This window comes from Bubalus kerabau, chromosome 15 (genome assembly GCF_029407905.1).
Source record: "Bubalus kerabau isolate K-KA32 ecotype Philippines breed swamp buffalo chromosome 15, PCC_UOA_SB_1v2, whole genome shotgun sequence".
NCBI classification, from domain to species: Eukaryota; Metazoa; Chordata; class Mammalia; order Artiodactyla; family Bovidae; genus Bubalus; species Bubalus kerabau.
The window spans coordinates 47,161,405-47,174,738 of NC_073638.1; the positions used below are offsets into that span (position 1 = coordinate 47,161,405).

Genomic DNA, 13,334 nt, shown 5'->3' on the forward strand with positions numbered 1-13,334 from the left:
CTTAATCCATGTTATACATTTGTATGCTTTATGATAAGACCAAGTACTGAGAAGGCACTGACTCTTTCTCATTTGTTCAAATAGATCAAGCCACTCTGAGGATTCAGAACTTGAAGTTATTGGAAAGGAGAAGCCTTTTCAGGAAAGGTGGATATGTTTACTATTCTTCTTATTTCTCTGATTCACATAGGGTAATTTTCTTAATCACAAATGGGAATACAGGACAGAGTTGATACATAATTTTCCCTATTGCTGTTTTAATCCCAGAATCCTGGTTTGTCTTAAAAGCCCTACAATGGGTAGAAATTGTGTGTGTGTGTGTGTGTGTGTGTGTGTGTGTGTGTGTATGTGTGTGTGTGTATGGGTTATATTGATAAAATCTGCATTTGGGAAGTCTGAGACATTCAAAGTGAAAGTCCTTTTTCCAATTCTTATCTGACAGCAAAAGTCTGATACCTCCTTGCACACACTTCACCCTCCTGCATGAGACTTGTCAGATAGTACTCATAAGCATCATTAAGAACCTCAACTATGTTGATTATATACCGCCTGGGCTCCTGCCTTCATCCTGCCATGATTCTCTGGCTCTTTCCTGTTCTTTGTTCCTGCATTCATTGTTGTCAGCCTTCTTAGTATTTGGTTCACCCTGATCTCTGTTTAGCAGTGAGGGGGATAAGACAGTACCCAATCCAAGAAACAAATGGAATCAAAGCAGATAAGTTTACAGAACAGATTCCAAATGCTGGGATCATTGGGTCCGGCCACAAGAAATCACAGATAATTTTGCTAACAAGGTATATGAATTCCTATTGAAGTTAATATGCCTAAAACTCACTCACTAACTAGTTTTCTATTTTACTTTTGGTAACCTCCTGGTATCCCTCAATACTGATAACCTCTTGGTATCCCTCAATACTGACTGTCTCTGTCACTAGGATAGGAAATTCACAGTCTTTTCTAAAGGACTCAAGCCAAAGAAAGCACTCTTCAAATTTCACAAAGAGAAATAGCAGCAAATAATCCAGTAAGAGAATGATGAACATTATGCCTTGAAGTAAAATCCTCTTTGAGGTTGGAAGAACATATTCTCCTTGGGTGGGGTCAAGGAATATTTGCCTCTAATCTTTTACGAAGATAAAGAATCCTGAAGTCAGTCCCTGTCCAATTGTACAGAAATGGCTGGGCTTTTCTAAGACTTCCATGTGGTCAGCTGAACAGAGCCCTCTGTATGGCTGTCCCTTCTAAACTCTGAGGGAAGCAAAACCTTAATTAAACTGTGCTTATTGAGGCTAAATATTGTGAAAGAGCTCTAGAGTCAGATTCCTTGGTTCTCAGTCCTGGCTTCACATACTAACTTTTAAATTCTGATCAAACTATCTTGCTCCCCTTTATCTGTACACTTTCATTATCTGCAAAGTTAGAATAACAATATTAATTACACTTAAGTGCTTTTAAAAGGATGATATGAGTTAATGAATATAAACATTTAGCATAATATAGCATAAAGTTTGTTCAGTTAAATGTCAGCAATGATTGATGATGGTTTGAAAACTTCATTGGGACAGGTTAAGAGCATATCTAGAATGCATACTTTCTGTGGTAATATATTCTGTCTTACATTTTAAGGACTGAATTTTCAATGTGATCAGAAAACATTACATGATATCATACAGCAACTACTCCACTCCCCCAGTCTCTGAATTCCTCCTCATCTGCTTCCCTAACTACCAGAGCTGGCAGCACTGGCTGTCCCTGCCCCTCAGTCTCCTCTTCGTCCTGGCCATGGGGGCCAACGCCACCCTCCTGATCACCATCCGGCTGGAGGCCTCTCTGCACGAGCCCGTGTACTACCTACTCAGCCTCCTCTCCCTGCTGGACATGGTACTCTGTCTCACCGTTATCCCCAAGGTCCTGGCCATCTTCTGGTTTGACCTCAGGTCCATCAGCTTCTCAGGCTGCTTCCTCCAAATGTTCATCATGAATTGCTTCCTTGCCATGGAGTCCTGCACATTCATGGTCATGGCCTATGACCGCTATGTGGCCATCTGCCACCCACTACGATACCCCTCCATCATCACTGACCAATTTGTAGCTAGGGCTGCCATCTTTGTGGTGGCCCGGAATGGCCTCTTTTTTCTCCCTGTTCCAATCCTTTCTGCCAGACTCAGATACTGTGCAGAGAACATCATCAAGAACTGCATCTGCACTAACCTGTCTGTGTCCAAACTCTCCTGTGATGACATCACCTTCAATCGGCTCTACCAGTTTGTGGCAGGCTGGACCCTACTGGGCTCTGACCTCATCCTTATCATTCTCTCCTACTCTTTTATCCTGAAAGCTGTGCTAAGGATTAAAGCTGAGGGAGCTGCTGCCAAGGCCCTGAGCACCTGTGGTTCCCACTTCATCCTCATCCTCTTCTTCAGCACAGTCCTGCTGGTCCTGGTCATCACTAACCTGGCCAGGAAGAGGATTCCCCCCGATGTCCCCATCCTGCTCAACATCTTGCACCACCTCATCCCTCCAGCTCTGAACCCCATAGTTTATGGTGTGAGAACCAAGGAGATCAAGCAGGGAATCCAGAAATGGCTCAGGAGGTTATAAGGGGTAAAAAGAATCAGATCCAACTCCTAGAATTGTTAAAGAAAGTCAGGAATTATTTGTATACTGGAAAGGGAATTTCACTTTTTAATTCTGAAATGAATTCTGATTTTTCTTTGCCTTAATATCTTAGATAAGAATGAAAACATTCCTCCATTAATTTTTGTTTCCTATTGCTTCAAAAGAATTCTTTCTTTGTTACATATTTTGGGGAATTTTTCTTGGCAGAATCCTTAAACGAGAGGCATGGCAAGCCTTAGTCAATGGCGTAGGATTAGATTAGGAGTGTTTGACCACTAAAGACACAGAATATATATGATAACCTTAAAAAGGTCTGCTGCCCCCTGATTTACAAAGGATGTGGAAACCTTCCCTGTCTCCAGTTTCAACCTGATAGAGCCCTACAAGACTTCTGCATTGTGAAGGGTTGATTGGGCTAGACTATAGACATTACTCTGACTCTCAGTGTTAAGAGCTTTGCCCTGAGCATCCCTGACATTCTTCTCTGGCACTTGTGGCAGAGGTGACATCTTCCGGCTCCTCAGATCATTTTGGACTTGATAAAATTTTCCATCTGTGCAATGTCTCCATTTTTTTTTTAACCATCATTTTGCAGAATGAGTAAGTGTGAACATTTTGTTTAGTACTCTGCATGTTATTGTCGTTGTTTAGTCACGAAGTCAAATCTGACTCTTTGCAACCCTATGAACTGTAACCCGCCAGACTCCTCTGTCCCTGGGATTTCCCAGACAAGAGTACTGGAGTGGGTTGCCATTTCCTTCTCCAGGAGGTCTTCCCAACCCAGGGATGGAACCTTGTCTCCTGCATTGCAGGTGATTCTTTACCACTGAGCCTCCAGGGAAGCCCACTTTGCATGTACATACATTAAATTGTGTAGACATTAAATGGGTGGTTACTTATTACCATTTTCCTAAGCACACTGCTTCCTGTTGCACTCTGAATAGGAGGAAAATCATTATCATACATCCCATTTACCTTGGGGTAGAAGATATCCATGCCATTTTAGTGCTCCTCTGTCCCTACAGTCATTTCTACCACTAGTTTATTCTCTTGAGAAAATTTTACTTACATGAAGGCTCAAACCACTGGACCCCAAAACATTGAATGCCACTTAAAACTATGAATTGAGCATACTATATTCATATCTATTTCAGTCTGAATACGCCATGAGGCTTCCTACAAGCATATCTTCTTGAATTCCAAGAGACAGTCTCTGGTTATAAGTGGCTATGGTATCACTCCAGTACTCATACATTTTGAAGCTCTCTGGCTTCTAGTGTTACTTGGTGCCCCCAGTTCTCTCCACTTTCCCATCTGGTATAGTCAAGGGATCAAAACAGGCTCTGATGCACCAATCATGAAACAGCAATCTGCTTTCACCAGACCTAGGCAGCTATCTTAGTAAATTATCTTACTGACTTATGGCTACACAGTGTGTAGATACTTGACAGCTTTGCAACCCCTGCCTAGAGCAGTACAGAAGAGTATAACTATCAGTTTATCTATAAAATAACCAAAGAGATAAATAGAGCTCATAATGCTATATATCATGTTTTCTTCAGATCCCATGGACTCCTTAATTTACTCTAATTTTCCTTCTTAGGGAAGAATAGCTCCTGCATCTTTTCTCAGAACCATCTATGACTTGGTGCTTCCTCTGAGAAAAGCTGTTAAGATGTTATTCTTTGCTTCTGAAATATTCTCAGTAGAAAAGAGTGATGGTATCATTCATTGTTGTTATCACCTTTGTCTGCCTCCATCCTGTCTGTCATGATTTCTCCTTTCTTTGATTGATTATCCTTCCTAGTTTAGACTCTTCCTGAGTGAGGATTTTTGATTCTGGCATGCTGACAACACATTAACCAGGTAGTAGCAGATGCCCCTGGGATCCCAGTTTCTGTTCAGAAAGAGGTGCAGAGTTGGAAGAATAAAGTATAGCAGGGTTATCTCTACCCCTAAGCTTTACTTATGGTCAGTACTAGCATTGTCAGATGGGATGAAGCTGATATCCAACCCAAGGTTCCCTTCAGAAGACGTAGAGTTAGGTTCACAGTATGAGACATAGTATCTTGTCCAGCTATACTCCGTCACCTGAAATACACAGTTGCAAACATAGTCCTGGAATTCAGGTAAGGTGGGAAAGACAGATTGTGTCTCAGCATCATCTCCAGCTCCCTCACTCCTCTTGCTGGTACCCAGAAGCTTTCTAAGGCATTTCCCTTTTGTTTCTGCATGTATTCAGATGAAGCTTATAGTCACCCAGTGAGTGCTGCTGCTGCTGCTGCTAATTTGCTTCAGTTGTGTCCGACTCTGTGCAACCCCACAGACAGCAGCCCACCAGGCTTCCCCATCTCTGGGATTCTTCAGGCAAGAACACTGGAGTGAGATGCCATTTCCTTCTCCAATGCATGAAAGTGAAAAGTGAAAGTGAAGTCACTCAGTCGTGTCCGACTCTTAGCGACCCCATGGACTGCAGCCCACCAGGCTCCTCCCTCCATGGGATTTTCCAGGCAAGAGTACTGGAGTGGGTTGCCATTGCCTTCTCCAACCCAGTGAGTGAGTCAGATTTTAATGCCCTTATTGTCCTATCATTAATACTAAATACTTCATTTGTCCTTTCCTACTTCCATTCAGAAAACGAAGATCATGGCATCTGGTCCCATCACTTCATGGGAAATAGATGGGGAAACAGTGGAAACAGTGTCAGACTTTATTTTTTTTGGCTCCAAAATCACTGCAGATGGTGACTGCACCCATGAAATTAAAGACGCTTACTCCTTGGAAGGAAAGTTATGACCAACCTAGATAGCATATTCAAAAGCAGAGACATTACTTTGCCAACAAAGGTCCGTCTAGTCAAGGCTATGGTTTTTCCTGTGGTCATGTATGGATGTGAGAGTTGGACTGTGAAGAAGGCTGAGCGCCGAAGAATTGATGCCTTTGAATTGTGGTATTGGAGAAGACTCTTGAGAGTCCCTTGGACTGCAAGGAGATCCAACCAGTCCATTCTGAAGGAGATCAGCCCTGGGATTTCTTTGGAAGGAATGATGCTAAAGCTGAAACTCCAGTACTTTGGCCACCTCATGCAAAGAGTTGACTCACTGGAAAAGACTGTGATGCTGGGAGGGATTGGGGGCAGGAGGAGAAGGGGACGACAGAGGATGAGATGGCTGGATGGCATCACTCACTCGATGGACGTGAGTCTGGGTGAACTCTGGGAGTTGGTGATGGACAGGGAGGCCTGGCGTGCTGCGATTCATGGGGTCGCAAAGAGTCAGACATGACTGAGCGACTGAACTGAACTGAACTTCCATTTAAGCCACTGTACAGTAGGTAATAAGGGAAAGTAATACATCTGAAGCACATTACACTTTATGCCCATTTGCATGCACTCACCATAATCAGAGTGCATAAGAGGAAATGACCCTCTTTAAAGGATAATATTCCGACTCAATGGACATGAGTTTGAGCAAACTCTGAGAGATAGTGAAAGATAGGGAAGCTTGGTGTGCTGCAGTCCATAGGGACACAAAGAGTTGGACATGACTTAGTGACTGAACAATGACAACAAAGTTAAATCCTCATCTAAATGTAACTTTTCTAAGAGTACACTTAATGTCTGAAATAAATTTCTCTCTGTCTTCAGTCTTGAATATTTGTTTTTCAAACATTTATACTCCTTATGTAGACTGCCCCAGTTTCCCCACAAGTCTTCCTGGTTCAACTCTCTACCTATTCGTCACAACTCCCACATTGAATTTTTTTATGTGTGTGTTTTCTCCAGTCCATGTTCTCCCCCTCCTTTTACCCCATTCCTCCTTCACCACTTTCTTTTTCTCCTCCTCTCCTTCCTTTCACAAGAAATGTGCCTATGCTCTAGGTTCAGATGTCTAAAATGGTCTTAGCCCCACTGTGGGCTGTGGGAAAAAAGGGACAGAGAAGAGTTCTTGGAGATAAAAATAGACTCTGGATCCTCCAGAGGGCTGGACTAGAAGGTGCAGCAAGCAGTCATAAATAACAGCAGCTCACAGTTCAGTCTGCTCAAGCTGGTAGGTCTGGTTTGTATCTGGGAAGATCATTAAGATGGGAATGGTGAGGCATGTAGAACTTCAGGTATTCAATATAAACAGAGAGAAGAAATTCTTGTAGTAGAACTAAAGCAGGTCTGGTTCTGCATAATCAGTCTACCACTTTGCAAAAATGTGGTGCATCACAGCTTTCAAATGGGAGCAAAGTGTTTCTAGTGTAAGCTGTGTATTATCCACTGAGATGTCTGAGTAAGTGTTCTTGAACTAAATTTATACATTCATTATTTCCTGTGGCAACTAGGGAGCAAGAGTTTATATTTTCAACTGTAATTCGGCCCCTGCTCTTGAAGATTGCTCTAGAAGCACCAGAAGAGAAAGTACCAGTAATCTCAGCTGCCTTGATTTCCCCTGCCTTGCCTTCCTATTTCATTCTGCTGTGTCCTCCAGTGCTTTTTCCTACTTCTCTAGCTAAGACAGAAGAACTTTTCTATTGCTCGAGCCTTCATGCTCTCCAGAGGACTTGACACTGTGTGCAGAGTCAATATTTTCAGTTCACTGATCCAGGGAAAAGAACACAACAACCAACTGGAAACAAAGCAGATGAGTTTATAGAAATATATTTATTTCCTTAAGGTAATTGGAATCTGGTAAGTTTGTATGGGTTGACGAACACAATAAAGAGTTTCTATCTTGATTTATATCTGAAGTTATAGCTGTTTTAAGGTTCCAATTCTACTTTTTGAACCTTAGCTCTTTTGCCATGTTTTGTTAACAAAACCTAGTTCCAGCTTCCAAATATATCTTATGTGAAAGAATGGTGTTCCTAGGACCAGATTCAGAGATATCTGGACATTTTGACATTCTTTACTGAATAGTGACATTGATTCTAAAAAAATGAAATAACATCACTGGTTTAGGGAGGATGGGAGGAAGTTGATATCTAGTCTGAGTCAGGGAGGTTAGGGTTGCTGGGAAGCCCTAGTCTCTGGTATGTCTGTTTTATCTAAGGTGAGAGCTCTGGAGGTGTGGATTATCTCTGTCCTAAAGGAGGTGTTCCCATCATGAAGCTGAAGGATCACTTTGCTAGGAAATCTCTAAAGGAAACTTGATGGGGTGTACTGAAAAAGAAAATAAAAGCTATAATTTTGAGCTAACCCAGAAATAGAACCAAATGAAAAAAGTTCCCATATATAATCCAGGAACCATAAATGCCATGTGACCAACACCAAGAGCAAACCGTAGTTCAAGCAAAAAAAGAAAAAAAAGAGAGAGAGAGAGAGAGAGAGAAACATACAGTTTTCCCCAAACTCTAGACATTGATGTCCAATCCAGTAGCCAGTGCCCAGTCAGAATTGACATGTGCTGTGAGTGTAAAATGAACACTTAATTTTAAACATTTCATACAAAAAACAAAGAATGTAAAACAGCTCTTTAACAGTTTCTTATATTGATTACATGTTAAAGTAATAATATTTTGGATATTTTGAGTAAAATAACATATTATTAAAATTAACTTCACATGTTTCCTTTAAATTTTTCAAGCTGGCTACTAGAAATTTAAAATTGTGCATGTGGCTCACATTGTATTTCTATTAGAAGTGCTGCTATAGGTGGTCTGGAAAGTGATAACATATGAGGCAAAACAAAAGAGCAAATTCATTTCTTCCAACTTTGAAATTTGCCATCAGATATTCACACTTACTTCTTAGTTTGGAGGAACAGGCTTCTACTTTCTCAGAAAAGAGAAGGAAGTTGAGTCTAGGAGGGTCCAAAACTCATTAGGACCACTGCCATTGTTGATAAAAATTGGCTGAGTTTGGGATTCCTCAGAGTATTAAAAACAGGGACTTCCCTGGCCATTCAATGGTTAAGACTCTGTGCTTACTGTAGGAGATGCAGCTTTCATCCCTGGACAGAGAATTACATAATTACACCCCTGGACACCTGCATGCTGTGTGGTACAGCCAAACAAACAAACAAAAAAACAACAAAATGTCCTGGGGCCCATCAACCAATGTTCTAAGTTTTAGTATGACAACCATTTATAAGGTGATCTCATAAGTATCTTAGATTTATTCATAAGTGGTTATAGTGTACCTGGCCAGGAACACATGGGAATCTGTTTATCTGTGTTTGTGAATGATGGGGAATCCATGTGTGGTCAGATAAATACAGCACGTGCTGCTATCACTCACTCCTATAATAGTACCTTTAAACCCAAACTGTTGACTCTAAGGGGCTTCCCTGGTTGCTCAGCAGTGAAGAATCCACCTGCAATGCAGGAGCCGCAGAAGACCTGGGCTCCATCTTTGGGTTGGGAAAATCCCCTGGAGGTGGGCGTGGCGACCCACTCCAGTATTCTTGCCTGGAGAATCCCTTGGACAGAGGAGACTGGAGTACTGCAGTCCATGGGGTCACAAAGAGTCAGACACGACTGAAGTACTTAGCATGCACGTGCATCAACGCCTACAATTTCTTTTTCTTCTCTCAACTGCTTGCATTAGGAGACTTTTCCATACATTCTTATTGCAAAATTTTTCTTTTTAGAACTCTTTAAGGTACTATTTTCTGTAAAATGATAGTCATAATTCTAAAGTCTGGTATTTTCTGGTGAGGCACATAGGCCTGATTTCTGCTTTGGCTGTATTGTCCTCTCTTGCTGGAAGGACAAGAATAGGCATTCATGGGGCCTATGCTGATCCAGCATCAAGGCCTATGTAAGTGTTTTTGTAAATAGAGGCAGAAATTTTAGTGGCTAAGAGCTTCAGCTGTAAATTCAGATTTAAGATTCAGAAGTTGGGAAAAGGTGACCAGTGAGAAGGGGTATAAATGGGAATTATTCAAGCTAAAGTGGAAATATGGTCATTTTACTATCATTTTATTTGTAGAATTTTAATAGAATAAATGGGTTTATATTTAAAAAGTGATGTGCTAAAAAATGTGATGTGCTTATACTTATAAAATACTCACTTAACTATTATAATTTTTCAGTGGTTCTTTGGAAAATAAGTTACTTTCCCATAGGTAGTCATGTTGTCGGAATGGGTTTACTCTTGTCTTTCAGGTTTTCCAAAGAGTCAGTTGTGATCAGGATTACATGGGATTACCCAGCAACTACACGGCTGCTCCAGCCTCCGAATTCCTCCTCATGTGCTTCCCTAACTACCAGAGCTGGCAGCACTGGCTGTCCCTGCCCCTCACTCTCCTCTTTCTTCTGGCCATAGGGGCCAATGCCACCCTTCTGGTCACCATCCGGCTGGAGGCCTCTCTGCACGAGCCCATGTACTACCTGCTCAGCCTCCTCTCCCTGCTGGACATGGTACTCTGCCTCACTGTCATCCCCAAGGTCCTGGCCATCTTCTGGCTTGACAATAAAGCCATCAGTTTCTCAGGCTGCTTCTTCCAGATGTTCATCATGAATAGCTTCCTAACCATGGAGTCCTGCACATTCATGGTCATGGCCTATGACCGCTATGTGGCCATCTGCCACCCACTAAGGTACCCGTCCATTATCACTGACCATTTTGTAGCTAGGGCTGCCATTTTTGTTGTGGCCCGGAATGGCCTTCTTACTATGCCTATCCCCATACTTTCCTCCAGACTGAGATACTGTGCGGAGAACATCATCAAGAACTGCATCTGCACTAACTTGTCTGTGTCCAAACTCTCCTGTGATGACATCACCTTCAATCGGCTCTACCAGTTTGTGGCAGGCTGGACCCTACTGGGCTCTGACCTCATCCTTATCATTCTCTCCTACTCTTTTATCCTGAAAGCTGTGCTAAGGATTAAAGCTGAGGGAGCTGCTGCCAAGGCCCTGAGCACCTGTGGTTCCCACTTCATCCTCATCCTCTTCTTCAGCACAGTCCTGCTGGTCCTGGTCATCACTAACCTGGCCAGGAAGAAGATTCCCCCAGATATCCCCATCCTGCTCAATATCCTGCACCACCTCATCCCTCCAGCTCTGAACCCCATTGTTTATGGTGTGAGAACCAAAGAGATCAAGCAGGGAATCCAGAAACTGCTCAGGAGGTTATAAAGGGTAAAATGCGAGAGGCCTAACCTTGGGAACAGAAATTTCTAACAGGCAATGATTTTCCTGAAGCACAACTGCAGGAGTAAGTTTGGATTTTGCTTTCTCCAGTGTTAGAGTTGATTATGAAGATATCCGTAACTTGGTTCCTACTTTCTGTTTCACTTACTGGAAACTTAGTCTTTTGCATTCTGGAGTTACCTGGATGTTTCCCCTGGCCTTATCTATGTAACAGGGACTTATCAAGCCATAGTTACAAGAGCTTAACTAGAGTGATATTATTTTTCAAATAAAGAAAACCTGTTTCTATGAGTTTGCTTCTGTTATATTTTGTTTGTTGGTCTTGCTTTATAGATTTCACATGTAAGTGAAATCATGTAGTATTTGTCCCTTCTCTCTCTGACTTCTTTCACTTAGCATGTCCTCTAGGTCTAATTTGTTGCAAACGGCAAAATTTTGTTCTTTTAAAAAATGCCTGCATAATAGTTTTTTATACATAACCACATTTTCTTTATCCATTTATGTATATATGGACACTCAGGCTGCTTCCATATCTGGGCTATTGTAAATAATGCTGCAACGTACATAAGTGTGCATCTATCTTTTTGAATTAGTGTCTTCCTTTTCTTTGGATAAATACCCAGAAGTGGAATTTCTGGATCATATGGTAGTTCTATTTTTAGTTTTTTTGAGAGGGACTTGTCAACTTTTGTACATTGTAGCTGCAGCAATTTACATTCCCACCAATAGTGCGCAAGGGTCCCCTTTTCTCTACATCCTTGCCAACACCTGATTTTTGGTTACTGTCAGAAGGGATGAGCATTGTGTGGTGTGTGTGTGTGTGTGTGTGTGTGAGGGTAGGAACAGGTGAGATAGATAAAGGGCATTAAGAAATAAAAAATTTAATCTATAAAATAAATGTAATGCACAGTGTAGGAAATATAGCCAATAATATTGTAATAACTCTGCATGGTGACAGATGATACCTAGACTTACCATGGTGCTTATTTTGTAATGTGTAAAAATAACAAATCACTATGTTGTATACCTAAAACTAATATAATATTGTATGTCAGTTATAACAAAAAAGAAATAAATTTTACTGTAATCATTTTCAATGGCTCTCAGTTTAATTGCTTAATAATTTGCTATATGTTAGATCACTTAGTTCCACCTGACACAGTTCAAACTGGTTTTGTGCCATGGATGTATCTCTCATGCTGATGTAGAAGTTGGCTCCAAAACTTCGATTCTTATAGTTGAGTGAACAGGGCCGTCTCCCTTAGCTCTGCCAGATCTCGTTACTTATCTAATGTCACTTCTCTGGAGTATGAATGTCTCATAGTTCTTTCCTTCTTTTTAATGAATAAAAAAAGTTAACAATGATGTGTGTGTGTGTGTGTGTGTGTTAGTGTGTGTATGGGCACATTTTAAGTGAAAATGTGTATTCTTTTTTCAGATGTACTTTGTCAACTTCTGACTTCATCTTGTCCTACCTGACTTTTCTATCATATTTCAGGTACCATGTGCATTCCCATTCTCTCCTGCTGATCTTCAGTCAGTCAGTTCAGTCGCTCATTCATGTCCGACTCTTTGCAACCCCATGAATTGCAGCACTCCAGGACTCCCTGTCCATCACCAACTCCTGGAGTTCACTCAAACTCATGTCCATCGAGTCGGTGATGCCATCCAGCCATCTCATCCTCTGTCGTCCCCTTTTCCTCCTGCCCCCAATCCCTCCCAGCATCAGAGTCTTTTCCAATGAGTCAACTCTTCACATGAGGTGGTCAAAGTACTGGAGTTTCAGCTTTAGCATCATTCCTTCCAAAGAAATCCCAGGGCTGATCTCTTTTAGAATGGACTGGTTGGATCACCTTGCAGTCCAAGGGACTCTCAAGAGTCTTCTTCAACACCACAGTTCAAAAGCATCAATTCTTCGGCGCTCAGCTTTCTTCACAGTCCAACTCTCACATCCATACCTGACCACTGGAAAAACCATAGCCTTGACTAGACAGACCTTTGTTGGCAAAGTAATGTCTCTGCTTTTGAATATGCTATCTAGGTTGGTCATAACTTTTCTTCCAAGGAGTAAGTGTCTTTTAATTTCATGGCTGCAGTCATCATCTGCAGTGATTTTGGAGCCCCCAAAAATAAAGTCTGACACTGTTTCCACTGTTTCCCCATCTATTTGCCATGAAGTGATGGGACCAGATGCCATGATCTTCATTTTCTGAATGTTGAGCTTTAAGCCAACTTTTTCACTCTCCTTTTTCACTTTCATCAAGAGGCTTTTGAGTTCCTCTTCCCTTTCTGCCATAAGGGTGGTGTCATCTGCATACCTGAGGTGATTGATATTTCTCCCAACAATCTTGATTCCAGCTTGTGCTTCTTCCAGCCCAGCATTTCTCATGATGTTCTCTGCATAGAAGTTAAATAAGCGGGGTGACAATATATAGCCTTGACGTACTCCTTTTCCTATTTGGAACCAGTCTGTTGTTCCATGTCCAGTTCTAACTGTTGCTTCCTGACCTGCATACAAATTTCTCAAGAGGCAGGTCAGGTGGTCTGGTATTCCCATCTCTTTCAGAATTTTCCACAGTTTATTGTGATCCACACAATCAAAGGCTTTGGCATAGTCAATAAAGCAGAAATAG

General features: G+C 41.6%; 2 protein-coding genes across 2 annotated transcripts; both read left to right on the plus strand.

Annotated features, from left to right (window-relative positions):
• Nucleotides 1-1,647: 1,647 nt before the first annotated feature.
• On the plus strand, nucleotides 1,648-2,601 carry LOC129628138 (olfactory receptor 56A4). Its single transcript, XM_055547568.1, has one exon. The coding sequence runs from the start codon at nucleotides 1,660-1,662 to the stop codon at nucleotides 2,599-2,601; it is 942 nt and encodes a 313-aa protein (XP_055403543.1). The 5' UTR covers nucleotides 1,648-1,659.
• Nucleotides 2,602-9,744: 7,143 nt separating this feature from the next.
• LOC129628139 (olfactory receptor 56A4-like) lies at nucleotides 9,745-10,686 on the plus strand. The gene has a single exon (XM_055547569.1). The coding sequence runs from the start codon at nucleotides 9,745-9,747 to the stop codon at nucleotides 10,684-10,686; it is 942 nt and encodes a 313-aa protein (XP_055403544.1).
• Nucleotides 10,687-13,334: the final 2,648 nt, after the last annotated feature.

Excerpts from the sequence above, each read along its gene's own strand:
- LOC129628138 (XM_055547568.1), top strand. The coding sequence starts at position 1,660 with ATGATATCATACAGCAACTACTCCACTCCCCCAGTCTCTGAATTCCTC.
- LOC129628139 (XM_055547569.1), top strand. The coding sequence starts at position 9,745 with ATGGGATTACCCAGCAACTACACGGCTGCTCCAGCCTCCGAATTCCTC.